General features: G+C 50.3%; 2 protein-coding genes and 1 long non-coding RNA gene across 12 annotated transcripts in view; 1 reads left to right on the top strand and 2 right to left on the bottom strand.

Moving 5' to 3' along the window:
* LOC105490571 (ankyrin repeat and LEM domain containing 2) overlaps positions 1-12,081 on the bottom strand; it is a 38,976-nt gene extending 26,895 nt beyond the window's left edge. Inside the window, exons 1-2 of one of the 4 annotated variants that reach the window (XM_011756329.2) lie at positions 11,855-12,081; positions 5,117-5,575 (exon numbers count right to left, since the gene is read on the bottom strand). In XM_011756329.2, the coding sequence (XP_011754631.2) occupies positions 5,117-5,575; positions 11,855-12,035 (640 nt within the window). In that variant the 5' untranslated portion in view covers positions 12,036-12,081. Of the gene's footprint in view, positions 1-5,116; positions 5,576-7,576; positions 7,596-11,288; positions 11,406-11,854 lie in introns of those variants that run through there. The other 3 variants (XM_011756330.2, XM_071070727.1, XM_071070726.1) reach the window with 3 other exon arrangements.
* A 280-nt stretch (positions 12,082-12,361) lies between these two features.
* On the top strand, positions 12,362-21,403 carry LOC105490572 (uncharacterized). The gene is made up of 3 exons (XR_011608618.1): positions 12,362-12,726; positions 14,854-15,979; positions 21,005-21,403. It is a non-coding gene; the product is annotated as an uncharacterized lncRNA (long non-coding RNA).
* The window catches only part of LOC105490575 (golgin A3), a 63,087-nt gene continuing 58,532 nt past the window's right edge, over positions 19,669-24,223 (bottom strand). For all 7 annotated transcript variants that reach the window (XM_011756332.3, XM_071070703.1, XM_071070704.1 and 4 more), the window contains one exon: positions 19,669-23,975. In XM_011756332.3, the coding sequence (XP_011754634.2) occupies positions 23,786-23,975 (190 nt within the window). In that variant the 3' untranslated portion in view covers positions 19,669-23,785. The remainder of the gene's footprint in view (positions 23,976-24,223) is intronic.

The following is a 24,223-nucleotide window of genomic DNA, read 5'->3' as shown; positions in this document are numbered from 1 at the left end:
AAGGCAAATTAAAAAAAACTATAATGATGTCAGCCAAGAACAAAAGAGAACTTTAAACACAATTTTGAACAGGAAACACCTATTTTTTTTTTTTTTTTTGGTGACGGAGTCTCGCTCTGTTGCCCAAGCTCAAATGCAGTGGTGCGATCTTGGCTCTCTGCAACCTCGGTCTCCCAGGTTCAAGCGATTCTCCTGCCTCAGCCTCCCGAGTAGCTGGGATTACAATGCACCTGCCACCATGCCTGGTTAACTTTGTATTTTTAGTAGAGACGGGGTTTCTCCATGTTGGTCAGGCCGGTGTTGAGCTCCCGACCTCAGGTGATCCGTCCGCCTCAGCCTCCCAAAGTGCTGGGACTACAGGCATGAGCCACTGTACCCAGCTGGGAATGCCTTTTTAAACATGCCAAGAAACCATCCAAAACAAGCTAGTTCTGATTATATAAAAATATGAAAGCTCTGTAGTGGAACTATCACAATCAAGTTTTGTATGAGACCATCGTAAATACATAAGATACAAACTATTAGCCAGGAGACAAAAATTTCTGAGCAATATAAGAGAGGAATGGTTACTGTCCACTACTGGATAAAAATGGCCATGGTCCAGGCATAGTGGCTCACGCCTATAATCCCAGCACTTTGGGAGGCTGAGGCGGACGGATCACCTGAGGTTGGGAGCTCAACACCAGCCTGACCAACATGGAGAAACCCCGTCTCTACTAAATACAAAATCAGCCGGGCACGGTGGCGCACGCCTGTAATCCCAGCTACTCGGGAGGCTGAGGCAGGAGAATTGCTTGAACCCGGGAGGCGGAGGTTGCAGTGAGCCGAGATCGCGCCACTGCATTCCAGCCTGGGCAACAAGAACAAAACTCCATCTCATTAAAAAGAAAGAAAGAAAGAAAGAAAAACAAAGTCTACCTTGTGACTCTGTACTTCTACTTTCGTTTTTATAAAAATGAAAACAGGCCGGGCATGGCGGCTTATGCCTGTAATCCCAGCACTTTGGGAGGTCAAGGTGAGCGGATCACAAGATCAAGAGATTGAGACCATCCTGGCTAATATGGTAAAACCCCGTCTCTACTAAAAATACAAAAAATAGCCGGGTGTGGTGGCGGGCGCCTGTAGTCCCAGCTACTTGGGAGGCTGAGGCAGAAGAATCGCTTGAACCCGGGAGGCGGAGCTTGCAGTGAGCCAAGATCGCGCCACTGTACTCCACCCTGGGTGACAGAGAGAGACTCTGTCTCCAAAAAAAAAAAAAAAAAGTGCACTTATATTACATTAAAAAACACACGTTATATATCATGTTCTAAACATCTTAAAAATAAAAACAATGTTCATGTATATAAATAATAACAGGATCAATCATGGCGAAAGCAGTGAAGTAGTTACTTCTCAGCAGTGAGATCTGAGACCAGAAAAGAGAATCTGGCTTTTACTTTAGATGCCACTTATAGAACATACACATTGTAAGTGATTGTAACGAGCAACCTTTACAATAATAAAGATTAAAAATAAGGCTGGACGAGGTGGCTCACACCTGTAATCCCAGAACTTTGGGAGGCCGAGGCAAGCGAATCACGAGGTCAAGATATAGAGACCAGCCGGGCTCAGTGGCTCAAGCCTGTAATCCCAGCACTTTGGGAGGCCGAGACGGGCGGATCATGAGGTCAGGAGATCGAGACCATCCTGGCTAACACGGTGAAACCCCGTCTCTACTAAAAAATACAAAAAACTAGCCAGGCGAAGTGGCGGGTGCCTGTAGTCCCAGCTATTCGGGAGGCTGAGGCAGGAGAATGGCGTAAACCCGGGAGGCGGAGCTTGCAGTGAGCTGAGATCCGGCCACTGCACTCCAGCCTGGGCGACAAAGCAAGACTCCGTCTCAAAAAAAAAAAAAAAAAAAAGATATAGAGACCATCCTAGCCAACGTGGTAAAACCCCGTCTCTATTTTAAAAATACAAGAATTAGCCGGGCATGGTGGCACACTCAGCGACTTGGGAGGCTGAGGCGGGAAAATCACTAGAACCCAAAAGGCAGAGGTTGGAGTGAGCCCAGATCGCGCCACTGCACTCCAGCCTGGTGAAAGACTGAGACTCTGTACCAAAAAATAAGTAAACAAATAAATAATAAATGACAAAAATAAAAACTGCACTATGACCATTTCCCAGTGTCACTATTCTTTTTTTTTTTTTGAGACGGAATCTAGCTCTGTCGCCCAGACTGGAATGCAGTGGCACAATCTCAGCTCATTGAAACCTCAGCCTCCTGAGAAGCTGGGACTACAGGCGCCCGTCACCACGCCCTGCTAATTTTTTGTATTTTTAGTAGAGACGGGGTTTCACCATGTTAGTCAGGATGGTCTCGAACCCCTGACCTTGTAATCTGACTGCCTCGGCCTCCCAAAGTGCTGGGATTACAGGCGTGAGCCACTGGCCTGGCCACTAAGTATTCTTTAAAAAGATCTTATGGAAGAATAATAATCCATTCTATTCACGGTGTTTAACCAATTATCTACTCACAGGTATCACCACAAATGATATCACAGTAACAACAATACTAATGACAGTGTGCAATTTCCGGCATTCCAGTCAATATTGAGTTCTCTTTTTTTTTTTTCCCCAATGCTAAATCTTGTTTAAAATTACAATTCTTGGCCGGGCGCGGTGGCTCAAGCCTGTAATCCCAGCACTTTGGGAGGCCGAGATAGGCGGATCACGAGGTCAGGAGATTGAGACAATCCTGGCTAACCCGGTGAAACCCCGTCTCTACTAAAAATACAAGAAAATTAGCCGGGTGAGGTGGCGGGCGCCTGTAGTCCCAGCTACTTGGGAGGCTGAGGCAGGAGAATGGCGTGAAACCGGCGGGGCGGAGCTTGCAGTGAGCCGAGATCGCGCCACTGCACTCCAGCCTGGGGCACAGCAAGACTCCGTCTCAAAAAAAAAAAAAATTAAAAAAATTAAAAAAAATAAAATAAAATTACAATTCTTGGGCTGGGCACAGTGGCTCACACCTGTAATCTCAGGACTTTGGGAGGCTCAGGTGGGAGGACTGCTTGAAGCCAGGAGTTCAAGACCAGCCTGGGCAATAAAGCGAGACCCACTCTCTTAAAAAAAAAAAAAAAAAAATTGATTACCTAGGTGTGGGCAGGCGAGGTGGCTCACGCCTGTAATCCCAGCACTTCGGGAGGCCGAGCCTGGTGGATCACTTGAGCCCAGGAGTTGGAGACCAGCCTGGGCAAAGTGGGGAAATCTCATCTCTACCAAAAATACAAAAAAATGACTGCACACTGGCACATGCCCGTGATGTCAGCAATCCCAAGCTGAGGTGGCAGAAGTGCTTGAGCCTGGTAGGCAGACATTGCAATGAGTTGTTGAGATCACATCACTACACCCCAACCTGGGTGAGAGACAGAACCCAGTCTCAAAAAAAAAAAACCAAACAAAAAAAAAACCAGGCCGGGCGCGGTGGCTCAAGCCTGTAATCCCAGCACTTTGGGAGGCCGAGGCGGGTGGATCACGAGGTCAGGAGATCGAGGCTATCCTGGCTAACACAGTGAAACCCCGTCTCTACTAAAAATACAAAAAACTAGCCGGGCGTGGTGGCGGGCGCCTGTAGTCTCAGCTACTCGGGAGGCTGAGGAGGGAGAATGGCATGAACCCAGGAGGCAGAGCTTGCAGTGAGCCGAGATCACGCCACTGCACTCCAGCCTGGGAGACACAGCAAGACTCCGTCTCAAAAAAAATAAAAATAAAAATAAAAATAAATAAATAAAAAAAAACCAATTAGCTAGGCGTGCTGGTATGTGCCTGTAACCTTAGCTCGCTGGGAGACCAAGGTGGGTGGATCGCTTGAGGGCAGTTCGAGAGCAGCCTGGGCAACATGGCAAAACCCTCTCTCTATAAAAAATACAAAAATCGGCCGGGCACGATGGCTCACATCTGTAATCCCAGAACTTTGGGAGGCCGAGGCGGGCGGATCCCGAGGTGGGTGGATCCCGAGGTCAGGGGTTCGAGACCAGCTTGGCCAAAATGGTGAAACCCTGTCTCTACCAAAAATACAAAAATTAGCTGGGTGTGGTGGCAGGTGCCTGCAGTTCCCAGCTACTTGGGAGGCTGAGGGAGGAGAATCACTTGAACCCGGGACGCAGAGGTTACAGTTAGCTGAGATCGCGCTATTGCACTCCAGCCCAGGCAACAGTGCAAGACTCTGTCTCAAAAAAAAAACAAAAAAACAAAAACAGCTAGGTGTGGTGGCTCATGCCTGGGTCCCAGCTACTCAAGCGGCTGAGGTAGAAGGATCACCTGAGCCAGAAAGGTTGAGGCTGCAGCGAGACGTCACTGTACCACTGCAATGCAGCCTAGGTGGCAGAGTAAGACCATGTCTCAGATGAATAAATTAAAAAAATAAAATGGCCGGGGGCAGAGGCTCACGCCTGTAATCTTAGCACTTTGGGAGGACAAGGCAGGTGGATCACAAGGTCAGGAGTTCAAGACCAGCCTGGCCAAGATGGTGAAACCCCGTCCCTACTAAAAATACAAAAAATTAGCCAGGCGCGGTGGCAGGTGCCTGTAATTCCAATTACTCAGGAGGCTGAGGCAGGAGAATCACTTGAACTCAGAGGGCGGAGGTTACAGTGAGCCAAGACTGCGCCACTGCACTCCGGCCTGCGCAACAGAGTAAGACTCTGTCTCAAACAATAAATAACTAAATAAATAATAAAATAAAATGACAAAACTTTGATGCTGAAAATGTATGCATTCATTGGCCATTTGCATTCGTTAACATAAAAGGTGTGCAGGTTACAATGCATTTTAAAAAGGGGGAGGCGACTCATCAACAAAGCTCCTAACCAAGAGCAGCGGCCAGCTAATGTTAGTGTCTCAGTCCAGCATATCTCACAGAATCCGATTCACCTAACCAGTTCTAACAGTTCTCACGCAGACTCACAAACATTTCAGGAAAGTTCTACAGAAAAACATTAACAACGGTTAACTGGGGTGATGAGATGGTGGTGATCGGATTTTTTCTTTTTTTATCTGTACTTTTCCATTTTCATATGTCATCCCGCCCTCTGCATATATGCTCTGTGTGAGGAAATCCTACACACGTCCCCATTACCATTTCTCGCTGGGATGTCCTCATATACTGGACACACCCCGTAGTACAAGGGCGGTTCCTTAGACGCAGTCACTCCAGTTCCGTAGGTGTCAACAGCACTGGGGGGCACCGAGCAGGTCTGAGATGTCACAGCTTCCTCTTCTGGAGGATTCAGGCCCACACTGTAACCAAAATCTCTGTCTTCAGAAAAACCAGCCTCATCAGTTGGGTTCCCTTCAGCTGACTTCAAAATCCTTTGTGTGTCTTGGCTGGGAGCTGTGGCACCTGCCTCATGGTGGTCGAAAGAAGGCAGCCTTCCTCCTTGCTCCAGTAAAGCCTGAGCCAATTTTTTCTCAAAAATGAACCTTGTAGTTGACGTAATGGGTCCACATTTCAATCCAGCTTTGACGATTTCTTCTCTAAGGTCATCTGGATTCAGAAGTTTCAATCGAGCCAACACAGCATCCATTGTCATTTCACCTAGGCCCAAGACAAAAAAATCAAATAGAGTCACAAAATACTAACACCTGCTGAAGCTGGGTGGCAGGTACCAGGGTTCGTTATTTAATGGCATCAGTTTATTTCATTAAAAACTTTTTTCTTGGCTGGGCGCAGTGGCTCATGCCTATAATCCCAGCACTTTGGGAGGCCGAGGTGGGCGGATCACCTGAGGTCAGGAGTTCGAAACCAGCCTGGCCAACATGGTGAAACCCCATTTCTACCAAAAATACAAAAAATTAGCCGGGGCCGGGCGCGGTGGCTCAAGCCTGTAATCCCAGCACTTTGGGAGGCCGAGACGGACGGATCACGAAGTCAGGAGATCGAGACCATCCTGGCTAACCCGGTGAAACCCCATCTCTACTAAAAAAATACAAAAAACTAGCCGGGCGAGGTGGCGGGCGCCTGTAGTCCCAGCTACTTGGGAGGCTGAGGCAGGAGAATGGCATAAACCCGGGAGGTGGAGCTTGCAGTGAGCTGAGATCCGGCCACTGCACTCCAGCCTGGGCGACAGAGCGAGACTCCGTCTCAAAAAAAAAAAAAAAAAAAAAAAAAAAAATTAGCCGGGTGCAGTGGCAGACACCTGTAATCCCAGCTACTCGGGAGGTTGAGGCAGGAGAATGGCATGAACCCAGGAGGCGGAGGCTGCAGTGAGCCAAGATTGTGCTCCAGCTTAGACAACAAGAGCAAGACTCCAGATCAAAAAAAAAAAAAAAAAATTCTTTCTTTTTTCCCAGGCAGGATTCCACTTTTCATACAAACTCTCTCCTTACTATAATGCCACCAATTTTTTTTTTTTTTTTTTTTTTGAGGCAGAGTCTTGCTCTGTCACCCAGCCTGGAGTGCAGTGGCACCATCTCAGCTCACTGCAACCTCCGCCTCTTGGGTTCAAGTGATTCTCCTGCCCCAGCCTCCCAAATAGCTGGGATTACAGGCACCCGGCATCACGCCGAGCTAATTTTTGTATTTTTAGTAGAGATGGGGTTTCACCATGTTGGCCAGGTCGGTCTTGCACTCCTGACCTTAGGCGATCTGCCTGCCTTGGCCTCCCAAAGTGTTGGGACTACAGGCGTGAGCCTTTTTTTTTTTTTTTTTTTTTTTTTGAGATGGAGTCTTACTATGTCTCCAGGCAGGCTAGAGTGCAATGGCGCAATCTCGGCTCACTGCAACCTCCACCGCCCGGGTTCAAGCGATTCTCCTGCCTCAGCCTCCTGAGTAGCTGGGATTACAGGCATGTGCCACCATGCCCAGTCAATTTTGTATTTTTAGCAGAGACAGGGTTTCTCCATGTTGGTCAGGCTGGTCTCGAACTCCCGACCTCAGGTGATCCACCTGCTTTGGCCTCCCAAAGTGCTGGGATTACAGGCATGAGCCACCGTGCCCAGCCCATTATATTCTTTAAAAAAAAAAAAAAAAAGTCCAGGCACGGTGGCTCATGCCTGTAATCCCAGCATTTTCGGAGGCCAAGGCGGGCCGATCACCTCAGGAATTCGAGACCAGCCTGGCCAACACAGTGAAATCCCGTCTCTACTAAAAACAATTAAAATTAGCCGGGCATTGTGGCACATGCCTGTAATCCCAGCTACTCGGGAGGCTGAGGTAAGAGAGGTGCCTGAACTTGGGAGGTGGAGGTTGCAGTGAGCCAAGATCGCACCACTGTACTCCAGCATAGGGGACAAGAGCGAGACCTCATCTCAAAAAAAATTACCCAAGCATAGTGGTGCACGCCTACGGCCCCAGCTACTCAGGGGGCTGAGGCAGGAGGATCACTTGAGCCTGGGAGGTGGAGGCCACCGTAAGCTGAGATGGCACCCCTGCACTCCAGCCTGGGCGACAGAATCAGACCCTGTCTCAACAACAAATAAAAGGATGGGGGGGAGTAATATTTCTGAATTTAAGTTTCCATAGGGTTCTGACTTTTAAAAACATGTTCGTGATTGACATACTCAAGAAATAAGTAAAGCCGGGCAAGGTGGCTCACACCTGTAATCGCAGCACTTTGGGAGACCAAGGTGGGTGGATCACGAGGTCAGCAGTTCGAGACCAGCCCGGCCAAGATGGTGAAACCCTGTCTCTAGTAAAAACAATACAAAAATTAGCCAGGCGCGGTGGCAGGCGCCTGTAATCCCAGCTACTTGGGAGCCTGAGGCAGAAGAATCACTGGAACCCAGGAGGCAGAGGTTGCAGTGAGCGGAGATCACCCCACTGCACCCCAGTCTGGGTGACAGAGCGATACTCCGTTTCAAAAAAAAAAAAAAGAAACAAATAAGTAAATAAACAAAAAGATAGGGGACACCCAAATGGAATACCAGCCAGAAGAAACGAACCTAACTGGCTTACAAGTGAGTAACACACCGGAAGCTAACCCACATAACTTTGGAAAACTGAGTGACTAAAGTGCTCTAAGGAGAAAGACAAAAAGAAGTGTGGCCATTACAGTGTGAACAGCCTCTAAGCAGTAGGTCTTTTCACAATGCTGTAAGTTAGCACACTTACAGCTATTTTCTGTGGACTCTAGGGCAAAGCAAATCATTTGAATACATGGTGGCTGATGAGAGCCAGGACTCTCCATGACAGAAAGGAAAGTGGGAGTGAGAACAGGGTTTCATCAAATGATTCCTGTAAAGGGCAAGAGAGTAAGCATCTCAGACTCTATGAGCCAAAGGCAGTGTAAGTGCTCAAGAACAGCCACAGGCAGGGTGTGACAGCTCACACCTGTCATCCCAGTGCTTGGGGAGGCTGAAGCGGGAATATCACTTGAGTCCAGGAGTTCAAGACCAGCCTGGGCAATGTGGCGAGACCCTCTCTACAAAAACTTTAAAAATTAGCTGAGTGTGGTGATGTACACCTGTGTTTCCAACTACTTGGGGAGCTGAGGCAGGAGGATAAATTAAGCCCAAGAGTTTGAGGATGCAGTGAGCCCTGTTTGTGCCACTGCACTCCAACCTGGGCAACAGAGCAAGACCCTGTCTCAAAAAAAAAAAAAAAAAAAAAAAGAACAGCCACAGATATACACAAACAAAAGGGTATGGTTGTATTCCAATAAAACTTTACTATACTTAGAAAAATAGATGGGGGCCAGTTTGGATCAGTTTGCTGACTCTTGTATTAGAATAAACCCAGGGGCCCGGGCATGGTGGCTCATGCCGGTAATCCCAGCACTTTGGGAGGCCAAGGTGGGTAGATCATTTGAGGTGAGGAGTTTGAGACCAGCCTGGCCAACATGGTGAAACCCCGTCTCTACTAAAAATACAAAAATTAGCCAGGCGTGGTGGCGTGCACCTGTCATCCCAGCTACTCAGAAGGCCAAGCAGGAGAATCGCTTGAACTGGGCAGGCAGAGGTTGTAGTGAGCCTTGGCCTGGACAACAAAGTGAGACTCCATCTTAAAAAAAAAAAAAAAAAAAAAAGAATAAACCCACAAACGTTGCATTGAAATTGGAAGTATCAGTATGATCACATGGTCTTTGACATATCGATGGGTAAAGATGTGAGAAACAGCTAGGTCTGAAGACTGGGTAATGTTACATTAACAATTTTTTTTTTTTTTTTGAGATAGAGTCTTGCTCTGTCACCCAGGCTGGAGTGCAATGGCACGATCTCTGCTTACTGCAACCTCCACCTCCCGGGTTCAAGCAATTCTCCTGCCTCAGCCTTCCGAGTAGCTGCGACTACAGGCACCTGCCACCACGCCCAGCTAATTTTTTGTATTTTTAGTAGAGACTGCCTCACCACATTGGCCAGGCTGATCTTGAACTCCTGACCTCGTGTTCCACCTGCCTCGGCCTCCCAAAGTGCTGGGATTACAGGCGTGAGACACGGCACCCAGCCGAGTATGCAACTTTTGAGATTGGCTTTTCCTAGTCAGCATAATGCCCTTGAGATCCACCTACGTGGCAGAGTGGACTGCTGCGGAGTGGCACCCTGGGGTATCAATGTTTAAGTTTAACCATCCACCTCTAGAGGGACATTTGAGTTATTTCAGTTTCTGGCAATTACAAATAAAGTTGCTATGAACATCAAATACGGGTTTTTGTGAGAAAATCGTTTTCATTTCTCTAATAAAAGCTCAGGAATGCAGAGCAGATTTAACTTCCTAAAAACCTTCCAGGCTGATTCCCAGAGTAGCTGCACCACTTACCATCCCCACTGGCAATGCACGAGACCCAGTTTCTCTAAATCTCTGTTGACTTGTGGTAATATCAGTATTTTTTTATTTCAGCCCCTCTCAAAACACCACCCCCAGCCACCTTGTCCACAGCTCTGCTTGGATGATGCTGGTGGTGACGGTAACAGAGCACTCAGAGGTGCTTAACACATACCAAGTGCTGCACTTACCCAACTCCCCAAAAATCTTAACTAGGTACTACTATAATCCCTACTCCTAAATGAGCAGGCTGAAGACAGGTTAAGCCCACAGCAATAAGTGGTAGGGCCGGGCGCGATGGCTCACACCTGTAATCCCAGCTACTCGGGAGGCTGAGGCAGGAGAACGGTGTGAACCCGGGAGACGGAGCTTGCAGTGAGCCCAGATCACGCCACTGTACTCCAGCCTGGGCGACAGAGCGAGACTCCGTCTCAAAAAACAAACAACAGCAGCAACAAAAATAGAAAAATTAGCCGGGCTTGTTGGCATTCACGTTTAATCCCAGCTACTCGGGAGGCTGAGGCAGGAAAATCGCTTGAACCAGGGAGGCGGAGCTTCCAGTGAGCCGAGATCCTGCCACTGCACTCCAGCCTGGGCGACAGAGCAAGACTTCATTTCAAAAAAAAAAAGAAAGTGGGTAGTGCCAGGACACAAACTCACACAATCCGACAGGAATCCCCACTCAATCACTAGAAAGCACCGCTTCTCAGTGACTAACAGTCTGACAATTTAGAGTAAAAACAAACTCAGTTTCTCCCACTAGACTCTCGCAACATGCTTCAGACCCCAGATATGTGGGGGTTTTCTCGCCACGAATCACGCAGGTCACCAGTTCTGCAGTGGACACAGGCTGGGTGTCGTCTGTGCAGTTCCATCCTAACTCAGTCATCTATTCTGACAGCATCTTCCTGACATACCAGCAGACCCCACAGGTTAAGGGCTCAGCCCCACAAGACTGTCCCCCACTTCCAGTGCCCAGGTTGTTTGACCTGCGCTTCGGACCGACTGGGTGTAACCGGGTAACCTCCTCAGGTTGTGTTAATTTGCTAGAGCGGCTCCCGAACTCAGAGACATGTTTTACTTACACTTACCAGCATAGGATAAAGATTACAAAGAGTACAGGTGAAGAGATGCGTGAGGTAAAACCGGGGCGAAAGGCTTGGAAATTCAAGGCCTCTCTGGGCACCGCCTCCAGGAATCCCCACGTACTATCCGGAAGCTCCCTCAACCCAGCCCTTTTGGGTTTTTACAGAAACTTCATTTCACAGGCATTGGTGATCAGCTCAGCCTTCAGCCCTCTCCCCTCCCCGGAGGTTGCGGGTGGGGCTGAAAGTCCCCAGAACCTCTAACTCAGCCTTGGTCTTTCCTGCGACCAGTCCCATCCAGAAGCTCCCTAAGGGCTGCCGGCCACCAGTCCACTCAGCCTGCAAAAGACATCACATTGGAGGTCCCCGGGATTTCAGGAGTTGTATGCCATGAAAAGCGGATGGAGGTGAAACACACAGTTCACAGTATCAGTTACCTCAAACTTAAAACGACCAAAACCCACCTCCGCTCTCCACATCACCCAGACCCGACAGTCTACCCCAAAGCAATAAATGGACACCTTCTCCCGTTTCCTCCCGCCCCAAACCCCTAAGTCACATAGGCCTTTTCCGTCTCTGCCTCCTGTTCAATGACCAGTAACCGCAGGGGTTTCACATTCCAAACACATCCGGGACCCAGGGCTTCCTACCCGCGCCGCCCCCCTTCGGGCCATCCCTCCCCAGGTCTCCATCGACCGCAGCAAGGTTCTCCGCTAACCCCTCGCCGGGCTCCCGCCGCCTTCCCCGGAGGCCGCTCCCGAGCCCAGAAAGCTCTCATCCCCGAACCCGGCGTGGCCCCTGCCGCCCCCGCCCCGGGAAGCCGCGTTCCCCGCAACTGCCCTTTCCGCGGCCGGAATGGCCTTTCTCGAGCGGCCCTGGGAGAAAAGAATGGCCTTTCTCCCGGCGGCCTCGCCCAACTGCTGCCGGCACCGGGAGCTCGAGGGGCGCGGCCCAGGACGGGGTCCCGGGGAGGGCGTCGGGGCGGGGAAGGGACCGGGATGCAGGGGCCCAGCGACCGCCTGGGCCTTACCTGGGGCGGGGGCGGCGGCCGCGGGCGGCGGAGGGCCTGGGGTCCCACTGCGGCCCAGACCCCCAGGCCGCGGGCCCAGCCGCCGCACCAGCCACCGCACAGCGATCAGCAGCACCGAGGCGCCCAGCAGCTCCCAAGCCAGCGCCGCCCACTCGGCCGCCGCCAGCCGCGGCCACAGCATCGCCGCAGCCCGGGCCGCAGCCGCCTAGGAGCCCGCACCCTGCGCCGCGCCCGCTCCAGGACCCCGCGCCGGGCTGCCCGCGCCCTGCCTGACGGCGCCACGCTAGAGGCGGCCGGGGTGGCGCGGGGGACACGGGCGGCGGCCCCGCTCACGAAGGTCCGGCGAGGGCGCCGCGGTGGCCCCGGCCCTGCACCCCAAGCGGGCGGGGACGGGCGAGCGGACGGGCGGGCGCGGCAGGCGGGGCGCGGGCAGCCCGGCGCGGGGTCCTGGGAGCTGCGCGGCGCGGAGAGGGTAATGTGTGGGCGGGGGCCGGGGCGGGGCTTGTTTACTGCCTCCCGGGCCCGGGCCTGGCCTCCGCGGGGCGCTGCGCCTCTTCGAGAACTAAGCGGGCTCCGCCGGGTTCGTGAGCTCCGGGCCCCAGGACCGTTTGCGGCCGCCGCCCCGTCCTGGAGCTGGAGTGAGGAGGCGCTTCTCACTTTCCTGCGAACCCGCAGAACGGGCGGCCGGCGCTGGGGAGGCCCCCGGAGCTTCCCGCTTCTTCACCAAGCGACCCTGACGCGCAGTCGAAAGCTTGGATTTTGCCGGGCGCGGCGGCTGCGTCCGGAGTCCCAGCGCCTTGGGAGGCGAGGCGGGAGGATCCCCTCGGCCCAGGAGTTCGAGACCAGCCTGGGCAAATATTTTGAAAGTCATGGTAAAAGCCTCAGTTACTTTTGCACCAACCTAATTGGGAGATCCTGTCCCGAAAAAGGGAGGAGGATTTTCCTGTATACAATTTAGATTTTTTTTTTTTTTTTTTTTGATGCGGAGTCTTGCTCTGTCGCCCAGGCTAGAGTGTAATGGCACGATCTCTGCTCACTGCAGCCTCCGTCTCCTGTGCTCAAGCGATTCTCCTGCCTTTCCTCCCAAGTAGCTGGGATTACAGGCGCCCGCCACCCCGCCCGGCTAATTTTTGCATGTTTAGTAGAGACGGGGGTTTCATCATGTTGGCCAGGCTGGTCTCGAACTCCTGACGTCAAGTGATTGGCCTCCCAAAGTGCTGGGATTACAGGCGTGAGCCACCGCACCCAGCCTACTTTAGATATTATGAAATGAAAATGAAAGACCTGAAAAATACAATTGATATCCTTGGTTAAAAACATAATTGATCTGAGCGAGGTGGCTCAGGTCTGTAGTTCTAGCAACTCTGGAGGGTGAGGGGCGAGGGTAGTTTCAGTTCGGGAGTTCGAGGCTGCAGTGAGCGTGATCTCGCCTGTGAATAGCCACTGCATGCCAGCCTGACCGACATAGCAAGACCCCATCTCTTAAAAAATATCATTGGATGGTACTAATGGTTGGTTGGGCACTACAGAATAAAGGGTCAGTACATTTGAAGATGGGTGAAATGGAAATTTAAACCACGATGAGATGCTGCTTTAAATCCACCAGAATGGCTAAAATTTAAAAATTGGCAGTATCAAATTTTGCTGGCAAGAGCGAACACTGAGTTAACCACTTTGGAAAATAGTGAGGCAGTTTCTTACAAAGTTAAACGTATACCTCTGCTGTATTCTGAGTGTCTCTCCCCAGTGTTCATATGTTGAAACCGTAACCCTCAAGGTAATGGTATTAGGATGTGGGGCCTGGGGGAGGTGATAGGTCAGGGGGCAGAGCCTTATATACTTTACTTAGAAGAGGCTCAAGAGGGCCGGGCGCGGTGACTCACGCCTGTAATCCCAGCACTTTGGGAGGCCAATCACTTGACTTTGGGAGGCCGAGGCAGGAGGATCACAAGGTCAAGAGATGGAGACCATCCTGGCCAACATGTGAAACTCCATCTCTACTGCTGGGTGTAGTGGCGCACGCCTGTAACCCCAGCTACTCAGGAGGCTGAGGCAGCAGAATCGCTTGAACCAGGGAGGCAGAGGTTGCAGTAAGCCGAGATCGCACCTCTGCACTCCAGCCTGGCAACAGAGCAAGACTCGTCTCAAAAAAAAAAAAAAAAAAAAAGTATGGTGCTTCAAACTAGGAACACCCCAAAAGTATGTCAGTAGGTGGGTAGATAGATTGTGAAATTGTCATAGGCACATACTATCATTATCACATGGTTATATACTATTCAGGAATGACATGGCTGAGTCTCAAAAGTACACCACGAAAAAGAAACCAAACTCAAGAGTGCATACTATATAATTCCATTTATGTCTTTTTTTTTTTTTTTTTTTTTTTTTTTGAGATGGAGTCTCACTCTGTGTCCCAGGCTGGAGTGCAGTGGTGTGATCTCGGCTCACTGCAAACCTCACCGCCTGCCCGCACCCTGCCACCTACACCAGTAAAAGCAATTCTCCTGCCTCAGCCTCCTGAGTAGCTGGGATTATAGGTGCGCACCACCACGCCCAGCTAATTTTTGTATTTTTAGTAGAGACAGGGTTTTGCCATGTTGGCCAGGCTGGTCTCGAACTCCTGACCGCGGGTGATCTGCCCATCTCGGCCTCCCAAAGTGCTGGGATTACAGGCGTGAGCCTCCCCGCCCAGCTGCGATTTATGTCTTAACAGCAAAGCTTGTGGTGAGAGAGCTCAGAACAGCAGCTGACTAACTGGGGTGGTTAAATGGAAAGGGGCACAAGGAGCTTTCTCCTGTGAAGGAAATACTCTGTATCTCGTCTGGGTTGATAATAAAGGCACATATTTGTTAAAACTCATCAAAGTTTTGGCTACAAGGTTCATAAATGGGAAGAAAAACTCATCAAACTGTATGCTTAAAATATGCCTAAGTTTTAAAAAAAAGAATAAGGAGTACCTTGTTAGAATGAAACCTGCCATTGTTGTTTTTGATTTCTAGGTACTGTGAGGACAGATCTCTGTGCTCAGCGCCTCCCAGTTTTGACCCTTTATGAACGTGTGCCATCGTGTGGTGACAAGAGCACAGGCTCTGGGCTGCCACCTGGGTGGTGTCCGGTCTGCTGCCTGCCTCTGGGTAACTGTGGGTGAATCATTTCCCTGTGCCTCAGGTTTCTCATTGGTAAAATGAGGACAATCATAGTATCTATCTGACTGGGCACAGTGGCTCACGCCTATCATCCCAGCACCTTGGGAGGCCAAGGCAGGAGGATTGCTTGAGCCCAGGAGGTGGAGACCAGCCTGGGCAATATGGCGATACACTGTACTAAAAATTTTTAAAAATTAGCTGGATGTGGTGGCACATGCCTTGAGGAGGGAGGATCACTTGAGCCTGGGAGGTCAAGGCTGCAGTGAGCCAGGATTGCGCCATTGCACTCCAGCCTGGGGGAGAGACCCTGTCTCAAAAATAAACAAACAAACACATACACACATACATACATAAAAAGGTAATCACATAAGTCCTTGCTACGGAGCCTCCATACACGAAGGACTTTAATAACGAGTTGTTATACACTTGTATAAACTATAAATTTAAGTTTGACGTATATGCATGCTTTATAGGGGTGGCCGAGTTCTCGCCCGTCACAGGGATCTTGTCATCTGAATCATAAACCCAGGCAGCTCTGGGAGAACTGAGAGCTCATTTGTTAAATGGTCAGCTGTAGTCAACTGTTGCCACCCAGCACGCACTCTCCAGCCTTAACAACAGAAGCTCCCAGTGGGCAGTGGAGACGCTCCCGTCTCCTAAACACATCCAGCGGCCATGTGACTAAGCAAAGGCAGCGGAGAGTGAATGGATGGTGACGGACGGGGCCACGCAGCCGGCCTTCTGTGAGCGCCTACAATGCACATCCCTGTCCTTTCTCTCCCTACTCACCTCAGAGGGGGACGGAAGGTGGGACTGGGAGAGCTGTTCTCAGGCTGGTGGACGCTGTGATCAGCGGAGACAGAAGGCACTTTTGTTCTGGGCACCGTGAAGCTGTCCTGGTCAGTCCTGTTTCCATGCTTGAGTGTCCGTGGTGCAGCAGCTCCACCATCCTTGACACCAGGACTTCTGTGGAATCCAGGTAAGCAGCTAGGGTCCTGGTAGGGCCATGCCCTCACCCCCATCTAATGCATCCACTCCCAGTTAAATGAGAACAGAATAATCACAGGAAAACATGGAGAACGACTCCACTGTTCTGAAGCCAACCCTGTATTAGCCACTATTTAACTTTAGGTAGAAATGAAAAAATTTGAGATGTAAACTCCTGCAGGTAGAAGTGGATTTCTCGTGAGTTAACAAAATGAAACTTACTAGAATCAACGCCCTTTTCTGAGAGCCATTCTGATTTTATTCCTAGTTGTAGTTTAACTTCTACTTCGTTTCTGATCCCAGATCACACAGGGGCCGTGTGAGCCCCAGGGACTCAGTGGAAGCTGCAGTCTCCTAGCTCGAGGATTTACTCCCAACGGGCTGGGATAAGCCCTAGATGAGCAGGGAGTAGCTAATTTTTTCTTCCCCTTCTTTTTCAGTATTAATTGGATTTCCTTAAAAGCCATGTCCATTAAGTCTGTTATCAATGGCTATTTAGCACTTGTGGAAACCCAGCCATATGTTACATACAGTAGGGTTTAGTCAGGAAAACAGTCCAGGCCAGGTGGTTCAGCAGAGAAAATGTAGGGGCAGGGACGGCAATTGCAGGACGCCAGAGGCCTTCAGGTGGAGATAACGGCCCGTAGTGGAAATGCAGACTCCAGAACCTGGTGGAACCGGGGCTGATGCCGGGGAATGAGGGTGGCAGGGGAGCTGCGACCGTGACCATCAGACGCCCAGCCACAGGGACTGCCTGATGCAGACAGGCGGCGGCAGTGGTGTGTGTGGGGGCGTCTGTTTTCTGGGTGAAGATGGGGCATTTTGAAAGCATTGGGAAGATAAACCTGACGAGTCTCCAGAAATGCACATTTAACGCTCAGAAGGAAATCTTGCAACAGTTGAAGTGCTGTTGGGAGGCTCTGTGAGCAGAGATAAGACTGTCCTGTATGTTTCAGGACATTCAGATGTGACACTCAAAAATATTTCACTGTGGGCCGGGCGCGGTGGCTCACGCCTGTAATCCCAGCACTTTGGGAGGCAGAGGCAGGTGAATCACCTGAGGTCAGGGGTTCGAGACCAGTCTGACCAAAATAGTGAAACCCTATCTCTACCAAAATACAAAAATTAGCCGGGTGTGGTGGCGGGCGCCTGTAATCCCAGCTACCCGGGAGTCTGAGGCAGGAGAGTTGCTTGAACCCAGGAGGTAGAAGATGCAGTGAGCTGAGATCGAGACACTGCACTCCAGCCTGGGCAACAAGAGTGAAACTCCGTCTCAAAAATATAAGTATTTCATGTGAAGGTGGAATCCAACCCCGACAATGTGTAGAAAAGCCCAAAAATCTACACAAATTCCTGAGCCGAGGGCTACGGAGATGAGCATCCTGGTAATGCCAAGGACACGCTGCCTTCGAGGCTAGAGGTTCCCACCTCATCAGTAACGGAGGCATCGCCAGCCCTCAGCTGCCTCGGGAGCCCCCGATTGGCCTTCACGCCTCCCAGAAGCTCCACCATTTCAGCCCTTAACTGGAGTCCAGACCCTAGAAATGTGGACACTGCGAAGGTCGCCAGCAGCAAGTGGTGGAGCCAGGGGGACGGCTGTAGGTCGCCCCCACACACAGGCGAGCAGAGGGCGTTGCAAACATTGGCAGAGGCGGCCCAGCAGCAGTTTAACATCTCGCCCTGTGTCCAGGAGAAAGGCCACTGCCCAAGTACACTTTTGTTTTTTTTTGAGACGGAGTCTCCCTCTGTCACCCAGGCTGGAGGGCAGCGGCACGAACTTCAATCACTGCAACCTCCGCCTCCCAAGTTCAAGTGATTCTCCTGCCCCATCCTCCTGAGTAGCTGGGGTTACAGGAACCCGCCACCATACCCGGCTAATGTTTGTATTTTTAGTAGAGATGGGGTTTCGCCATGTTGGTCAGGCTGGTTTCAAACTCCTGACCTTGAGTGATCCACCTGCCTCGGCCTCCCAAAGCGCTGGGATTACAGGCATGAGCCACCACGCCCGGCCTGCTTCCTAATACTACCTGAGGTCTCAGATTTCCAAGTGATCTGGTGATTTTTAAATCCTGAGCCTCCCACCAGCGACAACCCAAATTCCTGACAATACCTGACGCCACTCTAAGCCAGGAAGAAGCGACCCATCCGTGTCTGCCAAAACCGTTCCTGACACCCACTGCTGAGCTCTGTAGCAGAATGCAGCATGGAGCTTCGAGCTGCTGAGACAGATACAGCTGAAAATACACCTGTCAGCCAGTCAGTGCAGTGCCTGCAAACACGTAGCAACTCCATGGAGAAAAGGAAAACGTTCAGATATAAACATGTCCCCTTAAGGGTTATTATAAACAAAAAAAAGTTATATCCTTAATATTTCAGAAAGTTAAGGCCACAGAAGGTGGTCAGGGAATTTTTACTCCGATCTGTGTAGTAATTCCCTGGGTACAGAAGCGGGTAAAGCAGTCACAGGAAAAAGTGCATTAATCCCACAGGGCCAAGCCCGGCGACTACCACTTCCTGTCCCTTTTCTGTACTTTTTAAACCATGGTGGTGTCTACTAACGTCTAACTGAAAACTCTATATCTGGTTAACTGGTTTTTTTTTTTTTTTTTTTTTTTTTTTGAGCTAGAGTCGCACTCTGTCATCCAGGCTGGAGTGCAGTGGCGCGATCTCGGCTCACTGCAACCTCCGCCCCCCGAGTTCAAGCAATTCTTCTGCCTCAGCCTCCTGAGTAGTGGGGATTACAGGCACACACCACCACGCCAGGCTAATTTTTGGGTTTAGTAGAGGTGAGGTTTCACCATGTTGGCAAGGCTGGTCTTAAACTACTGACCTTAGGTGACCCACCCCCGCTCAGCCTCCCAAAGTGCTGGCATTACGGGCGTGAGCAACCACACCCAGTTTACACCTGGTTAACTCTTTTTTTTTTTTTTTTTTTTTTTTTGAGACAGAGTCTTGCTCTGTCGCCCAGGCTGGGGTGCAATGGCCGGATCTCAGCTCACTGCAAGCTCCGCCTCCCGGGTTTAGACCATTCTCCTGCCTCAGCCTCCCGAGTAGCTGGGACTACAGGCGCCCGCCACCTTGCCCGGCTAGTTTTTTGTATTTTTTAGTAAGAGACGGGGTTTCACCGTGTTAGCCAGGATGGTCTCGATCTCCTGACCTCGTGATCCGCCCGTCTCGGCCTCCCAAAGTGCTGGGATTACAGGCTTGAGCCACCGCGCCCGGCCTACACCTGGTTAACTCTTAATGATCAAAATCAAAGTACGGATGGAAAAGACAGAATCTGGGAAGTCACATTGCTGAGGTCTGAGAGTCATGACCCCACCGTCACCGCGGAGGCCCAGCAGAGGGCAGCACCTGCATGATGAGGCCCAGCTGAGGAGGCGCCGCACAGAGCGGCCACCATCCTTCCCCTGGTCCACCGGGAAGCTCGCTCCCTCTCCTGTATTCCTGGCAAATGGCAACGGGCGAAGTGTGGGCCAAGCGCGGAGGAGGCGGTGCCATGCGTCTGCTGTTGTCACAAGCCACAGAAGTTGGCTTCACTCCTGCCTGAAACCGGCAGGGCACTAGAATTCTCTTTTAAAGCATGTGTTGAACAGAGTGTGTAATAACATAAGATTAAAAAGTTACTCTCCAAACAACAAAATATAAATATTAAAATGAAGCTTCCAATGAATATGAAAATCTTTACCAAAAAATAGTTTATTGCACAAAATTTAAGGAATTCCCAAGCACACTTACATTTGTAAAAAAATCAACGTGCTTTTTAAAGTTACACTTTGTCAGACAAGGTGACCCCTTTCCCCAGAACAGCCACAACTTGAGTGCTCTCTCTTGTGAGGAAATTTTTAATAAAAATGAGTAACTCAAAAGCACTGAATTTTCCAGACCCTCTAACACATTTCCCTCAGGATCCTGTGAGAGCCTGAGATCACTGTATGATGAGATTTGCCTGGACCTTCCAGTCAGTGAGCTGAGAATGCCTCACACCACAGCATCACTCAAGTCCTCACGTCAGAGGGCTCCTCGAAGGGAGGCTCCAGGACGGTTCTCTCTCAGATTTGCTGGTCCCCTCCCCTCTGAGAATCTTCACATACAACATTCTGTTTTTGTTTTTAAAGACCTCAGGGAACTAGAACTCTTACGTTGTGGGAACCCTACACCAAGGAGAGCTGAGGGCAAACTCCCTAGCACAGCACAGTGCGGCACGGACTGCGTTCTGGGGGGCAGGGCCCTGCTGGACCCACCTGAGGAGAGTCCGTTTCACATCCTATCAAAATCACTGCCTGATCCATAGTGCAGAGGTTGGGAACAGGGGTGTGAGTCCGTAAGACCCGTAGCATCCATCTCACACACACCATGGAAAAACACATGAAAACCAAGTTACGTTGTTTTGGGAGCGTCAGAAAAACAACCAGTGACGTCGTGAAGTGCCCAAGCCTGTTGTGACACACAGCGTGGGGACAAACACGCCGCATAATGCTCTGGGGACCCTGTTTTCTAAGCAATACTCCCGACTTCACTGCCTTTTCCATGAGGATATTCCATCATTCCCACTGCTGCCCACAAGAAGAAAATAATTCAAACTTTACACACTGAAGTAACTCTGGGAGGTAGAAGTGCCGGGAGAGTCCCTTGGAGATAAGAAAAAAACCTCGACAACAAAGAAAAAGCTGGCAATTTAAAACTTCAACTTCAGTCGGGGGTGGTGGTTCACGCCTTTAAACCTAGCACTTTGGGAGGCTGAGGTGGGCAGATCACCTGAGGTCAGGAGTTCGAGACCAGCCTGGCCAAAATGGTGAAACTCCACCCCCATAAAAATACAAAAATTAGCCCGGTGTGGTGGCGGGCACTGTAGTCCCAGCTACTCGGAAGAATGAGGCAGGAGAATGGCTTGAACCCGGAAGGCGGAGCTTGCAGTGAGCCAAGGTCACGCCACTGCACTCCAGCCTGGGCGACAGAGCGAGACTCTGTCTCAAAAAACAAACAAACAAACAAAAAACCCAACTTCCTCTTTTAGGCATCGTCTTAAGAAAGGAAGCCTGAAGGCAGTGTCCGTGTGAACACAAGAGGTCTCAGATCCAGAAGCACAAGCCGTGCATGAAAACACCGGAAGACTCACCATGGAGAGCGAGGGCAGCCAGGCCCTGCCAAACCAGAGGGGGCCCTGGCACCGGCGGCCACAGAGCACCGGGGAGGTATCACGCCCGAGGGCACACGCAGGAAAAGCGGGGTGAGAAACGCAGAGCTACCTTCCCTTGAGTATTTTCACAATTAGTTTGTCCTAAGAGAAAAAAAAATACACGGTGAACATCGCTCACTCGAGGACTTTCCATGAGAAGTCGCTCCCCATCGAATGTGTGTGATTTCTTGATTTTAATTTTTAAAAATTTTCTTATTTTTTTGAGACGGGAGTCTCGCTCTGTTGCCCAGGCTGGAGTGCAATGGCGCGATCTCGGCTCACTGCAAGCTCCTCCTCCCAGGTTCAAGCGATTCTCCTGCCTCAGCCTCCTGAGTAGCTGGGATTATAGGCGCGCACCACCACACCCAGCTAAGTTTTATATTTTTAGTAAAGACAGGGTTTTGCCATGTTGGCCAGAGTGGTCTGGAACTCTTGACCTCAGGTGATCCACCCGCCTCAGCCTCCCAAAGTACTGGGATTACAGGCATGAGTCACCACGCCCGGCCCGATTTCTTGATTTTAATATTAAAACAAAGGGGTAGTGCAGCCCAAATAAATAAGAATGTAAATTACTGTATTTTTCTTTTCTAAGGGTACAAGAACAATTTAGTAAATAACATCTTCAACTTAACATAAAAAGGATATATTTATAATGAAATTTTCAAGTATTATTTCAAAATTAACCCTGTACAAATGATATATATATTTTGGAAGTTCTAATACTTGCTAGAGAATATTTTTTAAATACCAAACATCTTTGTGGTTAATGCTACCTTAACCTTACCAATTAACCTTCTAAAAGTATATTACAACAGAACACAAGTAGCATAAACATACCATACTGTTTTCTCCACAAAACAGACACAAGATACGGACATGAGCACATCTGGCCTGGCCAGTGACACTCAGAACCTCGTTTCAGACCCATATCTCTGCAAAGGAGGCCACACGGACCCATTCTCTCTCTCTCCTCATACAATAAATATTATTTTAGATTTTCTTAACAAACTAGGGGACAACTTACCCCAACTCTCGCAGTGTCTGCAATGTTTCAGGAGTTGGGGTGGGAAACGGAAGATCTCACACACGTAGTGCTGATTTTAAATAAGGCATCTGTCTGAGACACCTGGGGAGAGCACAGCCACCTTCCTCACGGTGCTGGCCTGTCTCTCCCGGAAATCGCCTCTGCTCTCCACATGATGCTGGTGTAAGCACAAAGGACCCAGGACTTCTCTTGGTGACTGCACGAGTACAGGCGCTCCCTCAGACACTGGTAAATATTTTCACTTGGGCATAGAAGTGTGAGGCTTGTTACCACCTGCTATCTACACCTGGCTGTGGCTCCAGAAGAAACGGCAGGAGTCGCTGCAGGGAGCCCCTGGCCTGCTCTCCTCCTCCTCCTCCACCTTCCTTCCTCTCCCTCTGGCCTCTCCCTGTGCCCCACAAAGGTCAGATCAGACACAGGGCCTCAGTGTCCTTGTGCCTCCTGATGGCCTTCAGGCCTGACCAAGGGTCCAAGCTGCCGCTTCCCGGTGGCCAGCCATGGTGGAATCACACAGGACCAGTGGCCTGAGAGGAAGAGACCGGCAGGAAGGAAAGACCCTTAGCAACAAAGTAAAACCAGAACAGAGGACCTTTCTGTGTAAGAATATTTGGCTTTAGAAGGTAAATAAAATAATTATATTTCTTAGAACAGAATTTTCTGACATCCCTAAATCCTACAGGTAAATTATTCCCAACAAATTTTCAAAAGGCAATCAATAATAAGACAAATAGGTTCTTCTTAAATAATATGAGCATACGCTTGTTAAAGATTGGGTTACAGGCTGAGCGCGGTGGCTCATGCTTGTAATTCCAGCACTTTGGGAGGCTGAGGCGGGCGGCTCACTTGAGGTCAGGAGTTCGTAACCAGCCTGACCAACATGGTGAAACCCCATCTCTACTAAAAATACAAACATTAGCCTGGCATAGTGGCGAGCGTCTGTAATCCCAGCTACTCGAGAAGCTGAGGCAGGAGAATGGCGTGAACCCAGGAGGCGGAGCTTGCAGTGAGCCGAGATGGTGCCACTGCACTCCAGCCTGGGCGACAGAGGGAGACTCCATCTCCAAAAAAAAAAAAAAAAAAAGATTGGGTTATGATCTTCATTGTCTACGTACACATCCTATGGTGGGATGGCTATCCAAAAAAACAAGCAAAAAGGTGCAAATAAAATTTCATTTCTGCAGAAAAGTAAAGCTCTTACTGAACGGAACAGGGAACTGAGACTGCAGCCGGCCTGGCCGGGTGCTGGTGCCGCACACCCCGTCACCTGCAGAGAGCAGCGTCAGTGACCGCTCGGAAGACATGTCCTACAAGTAACCCTTCAGACACGTTCGAAGCTCCTTGCCGAGAGCCTATTAGGCTTTTAAGATTTGGTCATTCCATGGGAAAAGCTAATTGTAATCTTCGAATGTTTTTCTAATCCTTGGCTCTCATTCTGTTATATATTTTACTCCTTGTTAAAGGCAAAACAAAATTTAAATTTCATGTCTTAGAAAAACATCAGCCACACAATCGAATAAATAACATTGATAAGAGAGCATTCCGGACAGCGGTACACGGAGGCGAGTCCGCAGCAGTCACTGTCCCGGCCCTTCTTTGGAAGCCCTGCTCTGACTGTGTCTCTGGGCATTGCCACGTGGGTTGGCATGACCCCCAGGGGGCGCAGGGCTGGCAGTGGCTGGTTCCACCGGAGTCCAGGAGGACAGAGACTCGTGCACCGTGAGGGTGTGCTCCTCCATCTGGCGCTGCAGGCTGTCCATCTCCTGCCTGGGACAGAAGAAGGAAGGCGGCCCAGATCACACACGTGCCAGGCAGAACGTGCCACCCGTGGGCAGCCTCGCTCGCTAGCACCTGAGTGGAGCTGGGCAGCTTCGGGGACCTGCAAACCAACCGAGACCACAGAAGCTCAGCTATTCTCGGCACCGTTCTCTACACTGTGCGGAGGACAGTCGAGGGCGTATGCAAGAGGACACAGGCTCAAGGACCAGTCCTGACCAGGTGGCAGGGTGGAAGCT

Source organism: Macaca nemestrina, chromosome 10 (assembly GCF_043159975.1).
Source record: "Macaca nemestrina isolate mMacNem1 chromosome 10, mMacNem.hap1, whole genome shotgun sequence".
Lineage (NCBI taxonomy): Eukaryota > Metazoa > Chordata > Mammalia > Primates > Cercopithecidae > Macaca > Macaca nemestrina.
Note: the sequence above shows the minus strand (reverse complement) of the source record. Positions and strands in the feature narration are given on the sequence as shown.